Consider the following 13,030-nt stretch of genomic DNA (forward strand, 5'->3'; position numbering starts at 1 on the left):
TGCGCGCGTTGTTACGGCCAGATGAAACCTATCGCATTTTATTTTCGCGTCACCCGCTGTGTAGCCGAGGAGAGTTCGTAACATCTCAATAGGTCCCCATTTATTTAGAAAAACGAGACCCTTCTTCAAGCATACGTACACGACGAGCTTCAGAATTTTGACACAGTCATTTTTCTAAGTTGAGACAACTGAGGCTGTCATCGGTGGGCCAGAAAATACATCATTTGTGTTTGAGCAAGTTAAGAGTGGGCTTTACGCAACAAAACCCAAAATGAAGCTCATGCGAATTTTCTTTACTGCTGTAAGTGGACATTTTGTCTCTAGTTATAATATGTAACGTGTTGTAGTGTATTTGATTCTTGACCCCCTAAAAAAATCAGGTAGATTGGAGTACTTATAGATATTCTGTAGGGATTAATAGAACAGTGACGTGTCGTCAAGTTTACAACGCGGGTGTGATTGTTCGAGCCTGTTTTCAACGCCCTTTGATAAATTTCGAAGTAATTAACGTATTTAAGAGTAACAAAGCATAAATATTTCGGATATTACGTCCGATACTCAAGCTGTTAGGAAGTAATATAGATGACTGGCTAGCTGGCTTTTGCTAGCTCGAAAGTAAGTATCTTTATGCCCGGATTCAAAGTCAGACCACCACCATCGTTAAGTTTAATAGACAGATGTGTTATCGCGATGCTATCACGTAAATTTTTTTTTAAAGACAGAGCAAGTTGAAGAGCGTAAATGTTGGTAAATGATTTGACGATCTCCATTTCCCAATGATTCTTGGACGTGTGCATCTTTATGGCCAAAATGTTTGTCGTAGCTAACTGTTTGCAGAAAAAAGCACTAGCTCCTGATTATTTAACAAGTATTTTTAACTTTGTGAACTTTTTGAATACTTATAGTACAAGGATTTCGCCAATACGAAAGCCCTTTGTCTATTTAACCCTAATTCTCCCTGTAATTTCTCGCACTGGCAGAGAGTTTGTTCTTTAAAACATTGAATAGACTACAAAACACTGCGCAGAGATCTACGTTTCACTTGCAAATCGTACCCTGATAAGACTGAGATGTCCAGTAATACGAAGCTCTATTTATAGCTAAGAGATAGAGGACGTTCTCTAACATTCTTCATTGTGGCAGCTGCTAATGCTTTGGAATGCCAATTCTCTAGAAGGTACAATCAAATCAAGCAGAGTTCGAAAACCTTCCCTATAAAGACATCCCGCTTCCGAAGTCGTATTGCTATCTGCTGTCCACATTAGCTAACTGGCATGTAACTCATAAGTTAAGTTCCTTGGAAAGATGTTGGCGTAACAACGCAATCCACAATATAAGTTTTCTAACTCAACATGAGTTATTGAAGCTGTCGGCTAGTTTGTCATCGAATGTTTAAAGTGTGTTGACAGAGGGATTTTTGGTAAAGCTTTGGAGATGTTTGCGCTCTCGAAATAATAGCTAGAACCGTCATCAAGCCCAAATGTCAAGGTCCTGAAAAAGTCGGATTACGCGATCCAGTAATCATGTATGTTTGTCTTAATCGAACGCAGTTTAGTCTAGCGGGCCCGAATTTCTCTCAGGACTATCAAGTAAAGTCCTCTCCCTTAGTAAACGGATAGGGCAGTGGAATTGTGCTCGGTCGATGCACGTCATGCAAAAAATCTGTGAGATTAGTATTACGGTGCATAATTATTAATACAATATGCATGAATAGCTTGAAACGTAAACAGAACCGGCATAGAGAACAGAATAACTCCTAACGGAAAGAATCGCCCACGGTGCTAGTGAGCTGACGGACAAACAAAGTTTAGTACATATTGACAATGATATGGCGTACAGTTGGTGGTCACAAGTGTCTCGTGCTCACCTTTATTTATGAAGTATTACACAGCAAGTGTTTATGTAATGAATAGTGAGCAGACTCTCCGTGTGTGGCGCACTAGACAGAGCCGTGTCACGTTAGATCAATCATGGCACCAACGGCATATCAGGAGGTTTCCTTCACGAGCGTCTGATTAGAATCCCTTCTCCGAGAAGCGATTCTGAAGGAGTGTTAGCCATGATAACGGACATCATCGCTCGGGAGAGAAATCGTCCATTACCATTTAACCTTTGATTGCTTGACAATCACTGTATGAGAGGAAAATGTATAAACGTACGGGATGGGCTAAAAGTAAACTGATACCAGTCTAGAGATGGAAGCGGGTTGCCCTCCTGTTGAGAAGGAAAGCTTTCACTTGGCACAAGCACTATTTTAATTGTAAGTTATTTTTTTATTGTATTGCACTATTTTAATTGTATTTTAATTGCAAATTAGCTTTTTCCTAACTGTGTAGCCGGAGTTCGGCCCACTCGATACATTGGACCCAGATCGTTTGTACATGGATCAATGAAAAGCTTTCGCGGCTGGGATCGATGCTGATTGACCCTCCATACGCGTACACCTAATATTAACCCAGTTTAGTATATGGTTATTTCATGCTGTCATATCATTTGACTCGCTGATCCTTCAATAGAAAAAGAATATTTTAACAGGAGTCCCGGATTAAGTTCGTGTTGCTTAACTTTCTAATACTATTTGATGCTTGATGGTAGCCGCATACTTTAAATGTTCTTCTTATTACAACGTTATATCCGAACTGCAGTTCATAGCAATCTGTGTCCTACCAATCATCACCGTATTAGCGCAGGCTTTTGGGAAGAACTTGCTCGGTTCGATGCTTGTCCATCGACGCTATTCAACACAGGCTCCTATGTTTGCCTTTCGATACGTAAAGAGCAAGCGGATGCATAACAGGGGGTCAGTACACCCCTCTCGAGCCTCTCGATCTACAAAAGCTTCAAGCAAACAGGTAAGCGCTGCATTGGCATTCTTAATTGATATATATATATATGTTGAAAATGCACATTTATATAATACGTATATATGGATATTTTTTTCAGTAATATATCTTTTTTAATAACATTTTTATAATAATAATAATAATAATAATAATAATAATAATAAGTAATAAAAAAAACTTAAGTAATAATAAAATAGTCGACTGACGGAGCAGAAATCGAGCTGGTGCGCTGGGATGCTTTGAGGGCCTGAGGATCATTTGTGCTCTGAAAGTATGAAAAAGTAGGGTAGAAATCTTCTTCTTTCCTCAATGGTTCGCCCCTATAAAAAAAGTTCCAGATTGTTACTTGTATTAAGAAAAAATTGCTTATTTTTGCTTCTTTGCCTAAAGCAATACATTCTTTATGATGTAATCAGCATATAATGTGCTGAAGTTCATATTAAATTCTACACAGTATATACATACATATATATATATATACAGTAGATATATACATAGCAAGCATGTTTAAGAAATTTTTTTATCACAACCATATGTTGAATATATCTTATATGCGTTGATACGTGGTGGATAAATTCTTTTCCTATTGAAGGTGAAAATTCCGGACGCTCGACTAACTGTAAAGCCTGACGAGTAGAGCTAGGCCTCGTCTCCTGGTGACACATCTAGTCGGCGATATGAAGTTTAATATATTAAGGATGACAATGAGAAAAACCGTTTCTAATATCACGGATGTCAAACAAACGGCGCGCTTCATTCATATGCCCGACTCATTGTTTCGATCTTTCTTAAGCAGAAGCAGAGCTATTTAGAATGTCCTTATAGAGAAATATAGACCAATAAAGAAATATCTGAGCCGTTACGAAAAGCATACTCGACACTGTCCAAGTACCTTGGTAGCTAAACGTCGTAAACATCAACGTAAACAATGAAAAGCGACTAAATTCACTAGTTCTCGTTGTGGATTGTACGGCCAAGGTAAAGTTGAAAGACACGTAAAAGGGTCCGAGCGTCTTCGAATCACAACATTCCGTTGTAAAACATCACGCACACTTATACTGGATACGATTTGTATCCTATGATAATGAATGTGAGGATAACAGGGCCAGCGCAGACTTCGTTCATGTTGCCCCAGGGGTAGTAAGTCGTACGTTCTGTGTCACAGAGATTTTGTCACCATTGCTCACTACATATAAATGGAACAGTGCCAAATGCGACAGCCCTCGTCTTTTCAGGATCTAAATAATTGGTTTATGAAACTCTAAACTTTACTGAATCTGGCTTATTTTTAAAGCAGCATTATTTTACCGAAATTACACTCGTACTAATAATGAAATGGTAGGATTTTAAGGCGCCGGTTATTTGCGCCAGCATGGACGCAGCAGCAGGACCCTGAAAGCGCCCTCGCACCTCGAAAAAAACTAACTATATCTTGCGTTACTAACATAGACTGACTTTGATTTAGAGCAACAGAATTATGTACGATTGTTAGCCAAATTTGTAAATAGGTTCGATATAGCGCCAAAGTGTACATCCTCACAATTATATGCTACTAAATAAACTCTAATTTATTCAACATGTAAAACCTGTGTTTTAACTACAAATCATAAGCTTGTATGCTAGAAAAATACGAATAAGCATAATACATAATAGATTTTTTCCTGCCTCTTCCCGTTTGGGTTCGTTCTGGTACGTTTCTTATTTTTTACAACAGGTCGCGCCACAGGTATTGTGAGCTAATGTGTATGCCAATGATATTGTCTGACGCGCTGGTCACCTAGCTACGTCACTCAACGTGGTCATAATTAGCTGTAAACACGAAATGACCAACCTTGAAACGACAAGGATGGTATGTCCATTAAGGCGATTCCGATCCGAACGAGAGCGTTCATCGCTTTCATGATGGTGTCCAAAAGTTGACGGCGTCTGCTAGAAACAATAACTGTGTGAGAGTCGATTTTGATATGTAAATTAATTATTATATTTCAACCTTTAATAGTCCATCAATTATGGTGCTTGATTTCGAGCCTAAAACACTTACTAAATGTTTCGAGATTCAAGAGATAGAAAGTAAATAGATTCGATTCAACGTCTGGACATACAGCCTCCCCTTTTTCACTACATAGAAAACTCGTGATGACATCTAGTCCTTACTGAGTTTTAGCAACACTGTGGTACTACCCATGTATGTCGGTCGACTAAAGTACGCACAGACTCTACCATGAAGAGCTATTTGTTTAATGTTTTCACTGCGTGCTATATATTGTCTTCCGCTAGGCGAGCTTGTTGTAAAAAGAAGGGTATGTCTCTAGGAGGGTATCCATTTTTTAAACAATGCCTGCAAAGATTTATAGTGATCAAAATATCATGCGAAAATGTAACGTAACTAAAAGTGTAACTTGTCTACTTTACACGTTTACTTACGAGGTAATAAATTACAATTTGACTAGACAACATACGTATAAAAACATAGGTTTTGTGGCTAAGATTGTTGGAGACGACGTTTTATGCGTTAACCTGATCCAAACGTTAATTTTCCCTTTTATATTTTCATATAAAAACAAGCAGCAAAACGAAGCACTAGGCCTTGGCGATTATAGAATACTGTATATATAGCTATATTTCGATCGTCAACGACAAAATACGATTTTTTCCATTATAACATGAAAATTATCTAAAGAACACGAAATGTATATATAGTGTATTGTGTACTCATGTTCAAACTTAAGTACTCATCCTCTTGCTATTTTCAATTGCTCGCTGATACATTTATCTAGCTTTTTCTTTTGAGGCTCGAATCTAGCTAAATGGTTCAGTGCCTTTTCAAACAAGCATTTCGACGCTTATTCTCTGTGATATTTTCTATCGTCCACATTTTTCTATGTAAAAACTTCGCATGCAGATTGTTGTTGACAAGTATGCTGTGTAACGGTGCCATGTAGAAACAATGTCTAAAGGATTAAAAATACAATCAGTGAAATTAGAAATGATCCTTAGTAATGTCATTCTCCTAAAGGATCCGAAGAACAGCAAACACTTTCGCTAATTTTTACAGCCATGCGTCCAAAATAAATAGGTCACGGTGTTATCATACATTGCATGCATGCGTCGTTTTCGAGCAGTTTGTGCAGTATATAGAAGAAGAGAGGACAGATATATATATATATATATTTATATATTTCTTGCTATAAACTCGCAGTTTTGAAAAATGCGAGTTTATAGCAAGAAATATTTAAATTAAAAGGTGTTACTTATTCCGTAACGACGGCGCTAAGATAAGGACTTATCACAGTCGAAAAAGTGGTAATAGATCGTCTGAGGTCGATCCAGAGCTTCATTTTCAAACAATGAACTTGTATATATAACGCGTTGATGTGTGTCCTATTTTTATACACTTTCGTAGTTGTCCTGTACACGAATTTCGGCCGGAACACGGCGACACATTGTTGATTCTTGAAATTGAACGGTTAGCTTCCTAGACATAGACCACATCTTGCAGTCAGACACAAGTTTTTGCAACCGGAATTCTACTGAAAAACGCTGTCTAGTCACATTAAAAGAAGACTAAATAAAGAAGACCTCTTTTCGACTGCTTCCAAGAAAACCGTTCGGTGTTGTTATACAGTGAGCAACAAGAAACTAGCTGGAAGATAACGTTTGCGAGCACAAGTCTACCCGAGCGAGTGCAGATGCTACAGCACAATACGTATTATTTATGTGACGTAACAAAATCATATTTGTGTATCTTTCGGCGTACTCGCGGCCCACATGTGGTTTCACCATTGTATCATTGGGTTTCAATATTGATTTTAGTTCAACTATAAACTGTGAGCGTATGTCGGAATTAACGTAAAAGTGTCTCTGGGCAGATACGTAAAGGCTGTCCTCTAGAGCTTCAACAGACAAATGCACTGTATTTTGAATACAAGAAAAAAAATAGCAGACGATTTTTTTGCTTTAAAATCGAATTGAAACACATTTACACGAACCGGTTCACGTGACGCAGTTGACACTACAGTCTTTTTTGCACAGGCCAACCATATCAATAACCATAACATACAAATCAAATAGCTTACAAAGCTACTCAACTGCGTAATACGTTACAGTAAAGGCACCGTGGCGTCCGCGATTTACCTGAAACGAAACAGAACAATATTCAGCTGATCTCTATGTATCGAATATAGATAAATGTCTAATTACACCATTTATGCGTACAAAATAGTGTTTATATACTTACTTTGACTTATCTAGATCTATGTGTGTAGATACCGTAAAGTATGTAGATTGAAAAACGCAATATATTGGTAAGACGCGATTGTGCTTAAGGGTGTTTTTAGTTCACTTTATGTACTCGTACTATAGCCTCTCTACACTTCCAGCCTTACGGTTGTCGTCTTTGTACGAAGCCTGGGCTATGAATATCAAACAAATAACCACAAATCGATATACCCGAATGGCCGAAATGTGTCGTACAAGAGTGTGCGGTATTCAATTAATGATTCCTTTGCCTCGGGTGTTTCTACTAAATTCACGGATTCTCTATAGAACCGCCGTCCCTACTTAGCTACCATAACTTTAAAAAATAGACTTAAATTTTGTTACTTAAACTTTTAGTTGCATACTGCCAAGCTTCGTCAATGCGCATTGGCTTAAGGAGAGCACGGTTGTTCGAAATGGGCCTGAGTAACGTTTCGACAAGCCGGGACCCAACCCGTTGATCCCGATTTTTCACCCCTTTCTACAGCTAGGCACCGTGAATACAAGTACCGAAAAAAAGGCACTTTTCAAAGTTCAGGCCACGTCTACTGATGAATCTGAATGTGTGTCATGGTAACCGTAGCTGTGACCAAGCACAAGGAAAATCAGCACCGCTGCATGCCTTGGAAAAATGTGTAGCGCATTATTTTTTGAAGTTTTTCTTTGATGAAATCATTTAGCATCACTATCACTGTCATATAGACAAAAAAAAAGAAGATAAATCAGCGTTGCCGTACAAAGGCATTTATTTCGCTGTAGACCGTTATCGGTGGAACGGGATTACTTACAAAGACTGAATAAAACGAACCGTTTTGTGCTAGCCCTAGATGCGCACTGCATCAATTAGAATTTTTCACGTTGGCCTATGATAACGAAGTGGCACAGGGAGCGGGCCGAAAGCTGCGTGGTCATTTTAGCTCAGCGTTTATTGTTACGTGACTGTCGAGAGGTGATAGCCTAATTATGTAGCCAATTGCTCGTCCACAAACGCTAGAATTTCTCTTACCACAGCAGTTACGGCCTGTCCTAGCACTTCACTGCTATACGAATGAAAAACCGAAGCGTCTCGGTTGTTTAGGGCACCTAGGGGGAAGCAAAAAAAAATTAGATAAAGCAAAGAAATCAACAAAGTTCATTCAGGTTAAGTGGAAATACCGAATACTAGCGGTCTAGCAAATTACATCAGGATCGAATTATATCATCCTCGACGGATTCTGAACGATATAGTAATCGCCTTACTAAGGATCATTGCATGGGCCTACACATAATTACTTGAAACTTACTGAAATATGATGTACATATTCTTTGAGTTTGAAGAACTATCGGTGATTTTCTAGACTAAAAAAAAAAACGAGAAATTTGTTCTACTCGAAGGATTCGGTATCTGATGGTCACGTCCGTGAACTGCAACGTACAGAAATAATAGAAGGACTCCTAGGGGTACGGGCGTTTTAGCCGTGTTTAAAAAGTAAAATCGAACAATCAGATAAGGAATGAAGAAAATTATTCCAGGTTGTCTTTAGATATTCAAAATAAAATCAACTACGGAGTTGAGATCATCTATCCTGTTCTCTCGTGAACAGCTTAACTTCGATGGTGAGCGCTTTTACCGGTCTTACAAATACGTGCTGCAAGAGCTTTCTCGAAAGCGCGCTATTTTTTTCAGTTTCACGAATCATTGTTGCACAGGTCACAATTAAGGCGAATTCTTTCGGTGAAAATAGTCAGATCTATTAAAAAGAGCAATCAGATCTCTGGGAGAGTTGTTCGCTACTGCAAACTTCGCATGAATTATCAATAAATACAATAGACCAGAGCAACAATTAGCCGTCACTCACCTATGAAGCTAGGTCACTTTACTCATCAGTTAGCCTTCATGATAACCTAAGCAACCCACTTCTAAAATCCACTATAACGGCCCTCAATAGTATACACCATATATGCGGACATTGCCTATTAAGGTAAACTATTAGGACTCTCTTCAATATTTTCTATTCGCAGAAAAATGAATATTTTTATCCAGTTGCCAAGCGTAAATGTTCAAATGACCCCTCATTACTATTACTTCCGTTAGTTATTCGAAATCTTTTACGTTCCACTGGTATCCATCTTTAATATGACGAAGAGCACCGCGCCAGCGAGGGCGCTCGTCCTATGGGAAAGGGCATTGGGCAGAGGGAAGTGCGCGACGAGAAAGGTCGACTCTTAACGACACGGCAGTTTGCAAACGCGGGCGAACGGCTTAGCTCACGACAGGCCAGAGCTAGTCGAAGGGTCGCCAATGCTGAACCGTGGCGCTTTCATTCACCATCATCGCTAACCGTTCGGTCAGCTGTGTGCCATTGTATGACGCGACGTTCGGAGCGCGCTAACAATTAAACTCAGCTGTACAGGATTACAGCTGTCATTTCTGTTCAGGCGTTAGAGCGAGTGTTCTTCAGCTTTTTTTTTTTGCCGATGGCCTATAAACGGCGCCATCTCAGCGCTACAGCGTTCTAGTAAGCGGAGAGTTCTCCTACGCTTTTTAGGAGTCACGCCGCATAGGCTTCGCCACTGACGCGGCTATCGACTGGGAATTTGTTGTGCCTCTGAAAATAGGTGCGACCGCGGAAGTGTTAAACGAAGATCCAGACTCGAAGATTGTGCTTCGTGCGAGCTCGTTACCTGTATCGTATGTGCGTGTCTGTGTTCGGATCATCTATGTTTGCGTCATATATATCTGATCGAGAACCGGCCTTCATGTACTTCCACTAGATTTGTAGGAATTCGTATATAGCATTTCTAGTGCGATCAAAGGAAAAGCTGGAAAAAGATATCGGTTCGGTGGGTTGTCAGTTAGTGTTCTGCTTATAATTTGCAGTTACAGCTGATCAAGCAACAACTTCCTTTGTCGTCTGGCCTTGATTGGATACTTATCATAGCTAATAGCCGGAGGTATACTTCGTGCGTCTCAGCGTACGATTGAGCCCAGGTAATTTCAATCAACGCAACGTAAAACAAGAGCGAACTGTTCAAAGACATTCAATCGGATAACAATCAAAAACCTTTCGCGGATTTTACAGATTCAGGTATGTGAAATAACATTTTATCAACAAATTGTTGAACATCTATAAACGTGCATATTAAGAAATACCACCAAATAATCGCGCGATAAAAAGGCATTAAACGTTGAAGCTGAGAAATTGAGAGTAGGTCAGGCACTACGTTCACGTGGGCTATTGCGCAGGCCGCCAAATTCTTCTAGGTTTCGGGAAACTATATAAATCAGCCGTGATTGTCCCGTTATTCCTGTACATGTACGGACTATGTAATAGACTTGTCGTGACGTAAGGACGAAGTTCAAGGTGAAGGCGAGCGGCGGCGGGTCTTCATTGAAATGAGAGGGTCGATTCGACAAAAATGACGCATGAACAGCCAGAGAAACATTTTGGCCTATTTTTTTTGTGGGCAAATTAAAAGTGCATTGTCAGATTTTTATTATAGCAAGATAACCTTAAACGTCGTAAGTTTTGCCGATAATATACCTTTATCATGTTATGTTTAGCAAATCGCTAGAGAAATTTGTAACTGCAATATACGTTGCTTGTGCCTATTAAGTAAAATTAGGTACTCGGTTCATTCAAATTCGGTTCATTTGTGTGTGAAAGGCATCGAGGTGGTGTACCTATTTCGCCTGTTGTACGTTGGACCTTCATTAATGATTTGCTGCAGCCTATTCAACAATCTGATTACTTAGAGTAGACTACGAGGCTGTCGTGGACCGAAACATAACCACCAAAGCACCACTCCTTATAATCGAGTAACTGAAAAGTGCTGAATAATGCCAGTATAGATTATAGAAATGTTATTAAGTCAATTATTTGTAACATATGGCTCAAAAAGCGTCTAACAAAATTATCAAGGTTACACTGCATCTAATAGAAACGTATTCATCTGTAAGCATCATACCGGAGCGGCTTGTTGCTCATCCTACTAGCTAGTACTCTTCAAAAGTGGCTGAAACCAGCGGTAGACGCGAAGGTCTTTCTGTTGTGGGTTTGGGTTTAAACGTGAGCGCCAGCGGCAATGCTGAACTATATTCGGTTTTGGGAGCGGTTCCAGGGGCCCCTTGACTAACGACGACTTTGTCAGATCAGAGTCCCACAAACTGGATCGGCAAACAGACAACCAGTCTGCCAGTCAGTCTATGTCCTGTAACCCGGTTAACAAGCTGTAGGCTCATAACAGGATCGGATATGGCCTCATGTTTGTGCTTCTGGTTCGCTGGACATCTGATCACTACTCCGTGTGTAAATCCGACGTCTGAATCCAGTGTGTAGACAGCATTAATCAGTTTAGGAAAGCGTGTCTCCTACAAGCTTTCCTTTTCACATATCTCGTGCTGATATAGAGAGCTGTGCACAATCTCTGCTATTCACAAAATGAATGTTGATACAAACATCACATAAGCACTTGTTTTTGTTGTGACCACTTGACTACTTCAAGGTGCTGTTTTCCATGATAGAAATGTTCAATATACGTGGCTTTGGTGCCGGTGCTGTTTTATTCTTCAGTTGGTCTAATTATATATACTTAATTTCTATGGTTACACTGAGTAAATGATTTTGTCACATAGGATTTTTTTTATCAGTAAAGGCACATTCGGGTTTGCTACTTCCGTTTGACGACTACGATATATACATATATATTATACAATAGGTTGTTCCTTAATATAGGTTGCTCGGATCAAAAGACTGTGCTAAGCACGTTCACAAATGAAAGCATAATCGAGAACATTGACCTTCGTCCGCCAGCAAAACGGGTCGATGTTTATTATCAGCTAGCCACGTATTTATCCTGTTTACCCTGTTTTTAGTTGTTCTTAAAAGTCAACATATGTTTGGCTTATATATTTCAAAGGTTTGTCCCCATTGTTCCACAGGTGTTTTGTTGTTTATAGGTTATTATTAGGGTTTAGAAAAATTGTTTATAGGAACGTCTTATGGCCATAAGGTCACAATGTCTGAGGTGAGAGGTCATCAAAATCACCTATCTGCATTCCCATTTTTTAATTTTTGCTAAAAAAAGAACGAACGTCATATTGAGTAGCGGGGAACTTCGATGCTTTTAAGTGCGACCTTTCCAGAAAAGATCTGCTAACTTCAAAAATCTTACAACACCGACCAGCTTACTGACTTAACGGCACCCATCTATTAAAAGTATCAATTAAGATTTTGTTATGCCATTAGATTACAAATCTAAACTTCGTTTTGCGAACCAATGTCAAAAGTCATCAAACTCAGAGTATAAATATCGCTTAGTGTTTGTTTGTCACAGCGGGCTCAATCTTTGAACATCTCCTAGCTGATTCAAAAATTTGTCAAGAAATCCTGGTCTTACGACATGACGGCACAGCGGTTATTTGTAGACGTATGATAAAAATGAAGGCATAGGCTTAACATGGACATTAAAGACTAACAGACATCTACACACATCTACGTCAATCGCTATACACATTATACAAAGTATAACATAACAAGGTTTCAACTACCATATACGTTGATACGTTATCATGGTATGTTGGTCAAGACATGAAGATCATTCAGGGTCATGGAACTTTTATCCTACAATACTTATATGTATTTACGAATAAGTAAAACATGTTTGCTTACGATCTCTGTTGTTATTGCAGCAGACCTATAACAGCGAAGTGATGCTCTGTTTCTGTATCGTTCTAGTGCTAGAACACCGTTGTAGGCTCCGCATTATTCTTGCTTTTTTGATCAGGTTATATTTTTTGTCTCCCGCAGAGCATCCTTCCTCACTTGACTGTGCAATAATCACGGGTCAAGGTTTACAACGGCACAGATGATAGATACTAGATGCTTATATGTCATCAGACTGAAACCGATCTGAGACGGTCTCATTAACAGGGGCATCAGCTTGTTGAT

At 39.3% G+C, this 13,030-nt stretch overlaps 2 protein-coding genes across 5 annotated transcripts in view; both read left to right on the plus strand.

The window, feature by feature from the left end:
• On the plus strand, positions 1-4,428 carry LOC147758224 (uncharacterized). Its single transcript, XM_086976996.1, has 3 exons — positions 1-301; positions 2,646-2,852; positions 3,436-4,428. Exons 1-3 carry the CDS (start codon positions 272-274, stop codon positions 3,478-3,480), a joined length of 282 nt encoding a protein of 93 aa, XP_086833122.1. The 5' UTR covers positions 1-271; the 3' UTR covers positions 3,481-4,428.
• A 4,904-nt stretch (positions 4,429-9,332) lies between these two features.
• Positions 9,333-13,030, plus strand: part of LOC111245883 (uncharacterized) — a 79,265-nt gene continuing 75,567 nt past the window's right edge. For all 4 annotated transcript variants that reach the window (XR_015322110.1, XM_022794835.2, XM_022794825.2 and 1 more), the window contains exon 1: positions 9,333-10,168. The gene's annotated coding sequence lies outside the window, so the exon portion shown is untranslated. The remainder of the gene's footprint in view (positions 10,169-13,030) is intronic.

Source organism: Varroa destructor, unplaced genomic scaffold (genome assembly GCF_002443255.2).
Source record: "Varroa destructor unplaced genomic scaffold, Vdes_3.0 BEIS01000001.1, whole genome shotgun sequence".
NCBI classification, from domain to species: Eukaryota; Metazoa; Arthropoda; class Arachnida; order Mesostigmata; family Varroidae; genus Varroa; species Varroa destructor.

Excerpts from the sequence above, each read along its gene's own strand:
- LOC147758224 (XM_086976996.1), top strand. The coding sequence starts at position 272 with ATGAAGCTCATGCGAATTTTCTTTACTGCT. Across the intron at positions 302-2,645 it reads TGCGAATTTTCTTTACTGCT|TTCATAGCAATCTGTGTCCT; the intron begins GTAAGTGGACAT and ends TCCGAACTGCAG. Across the intron at positions 2,853-3,435 it reads CAAAAGCTTCAAGCAAACAG|GTGAAAATTCCGGACGCTCG; the intron begins GTAAGCGCTGCA and ends TTCCTATTGAAG.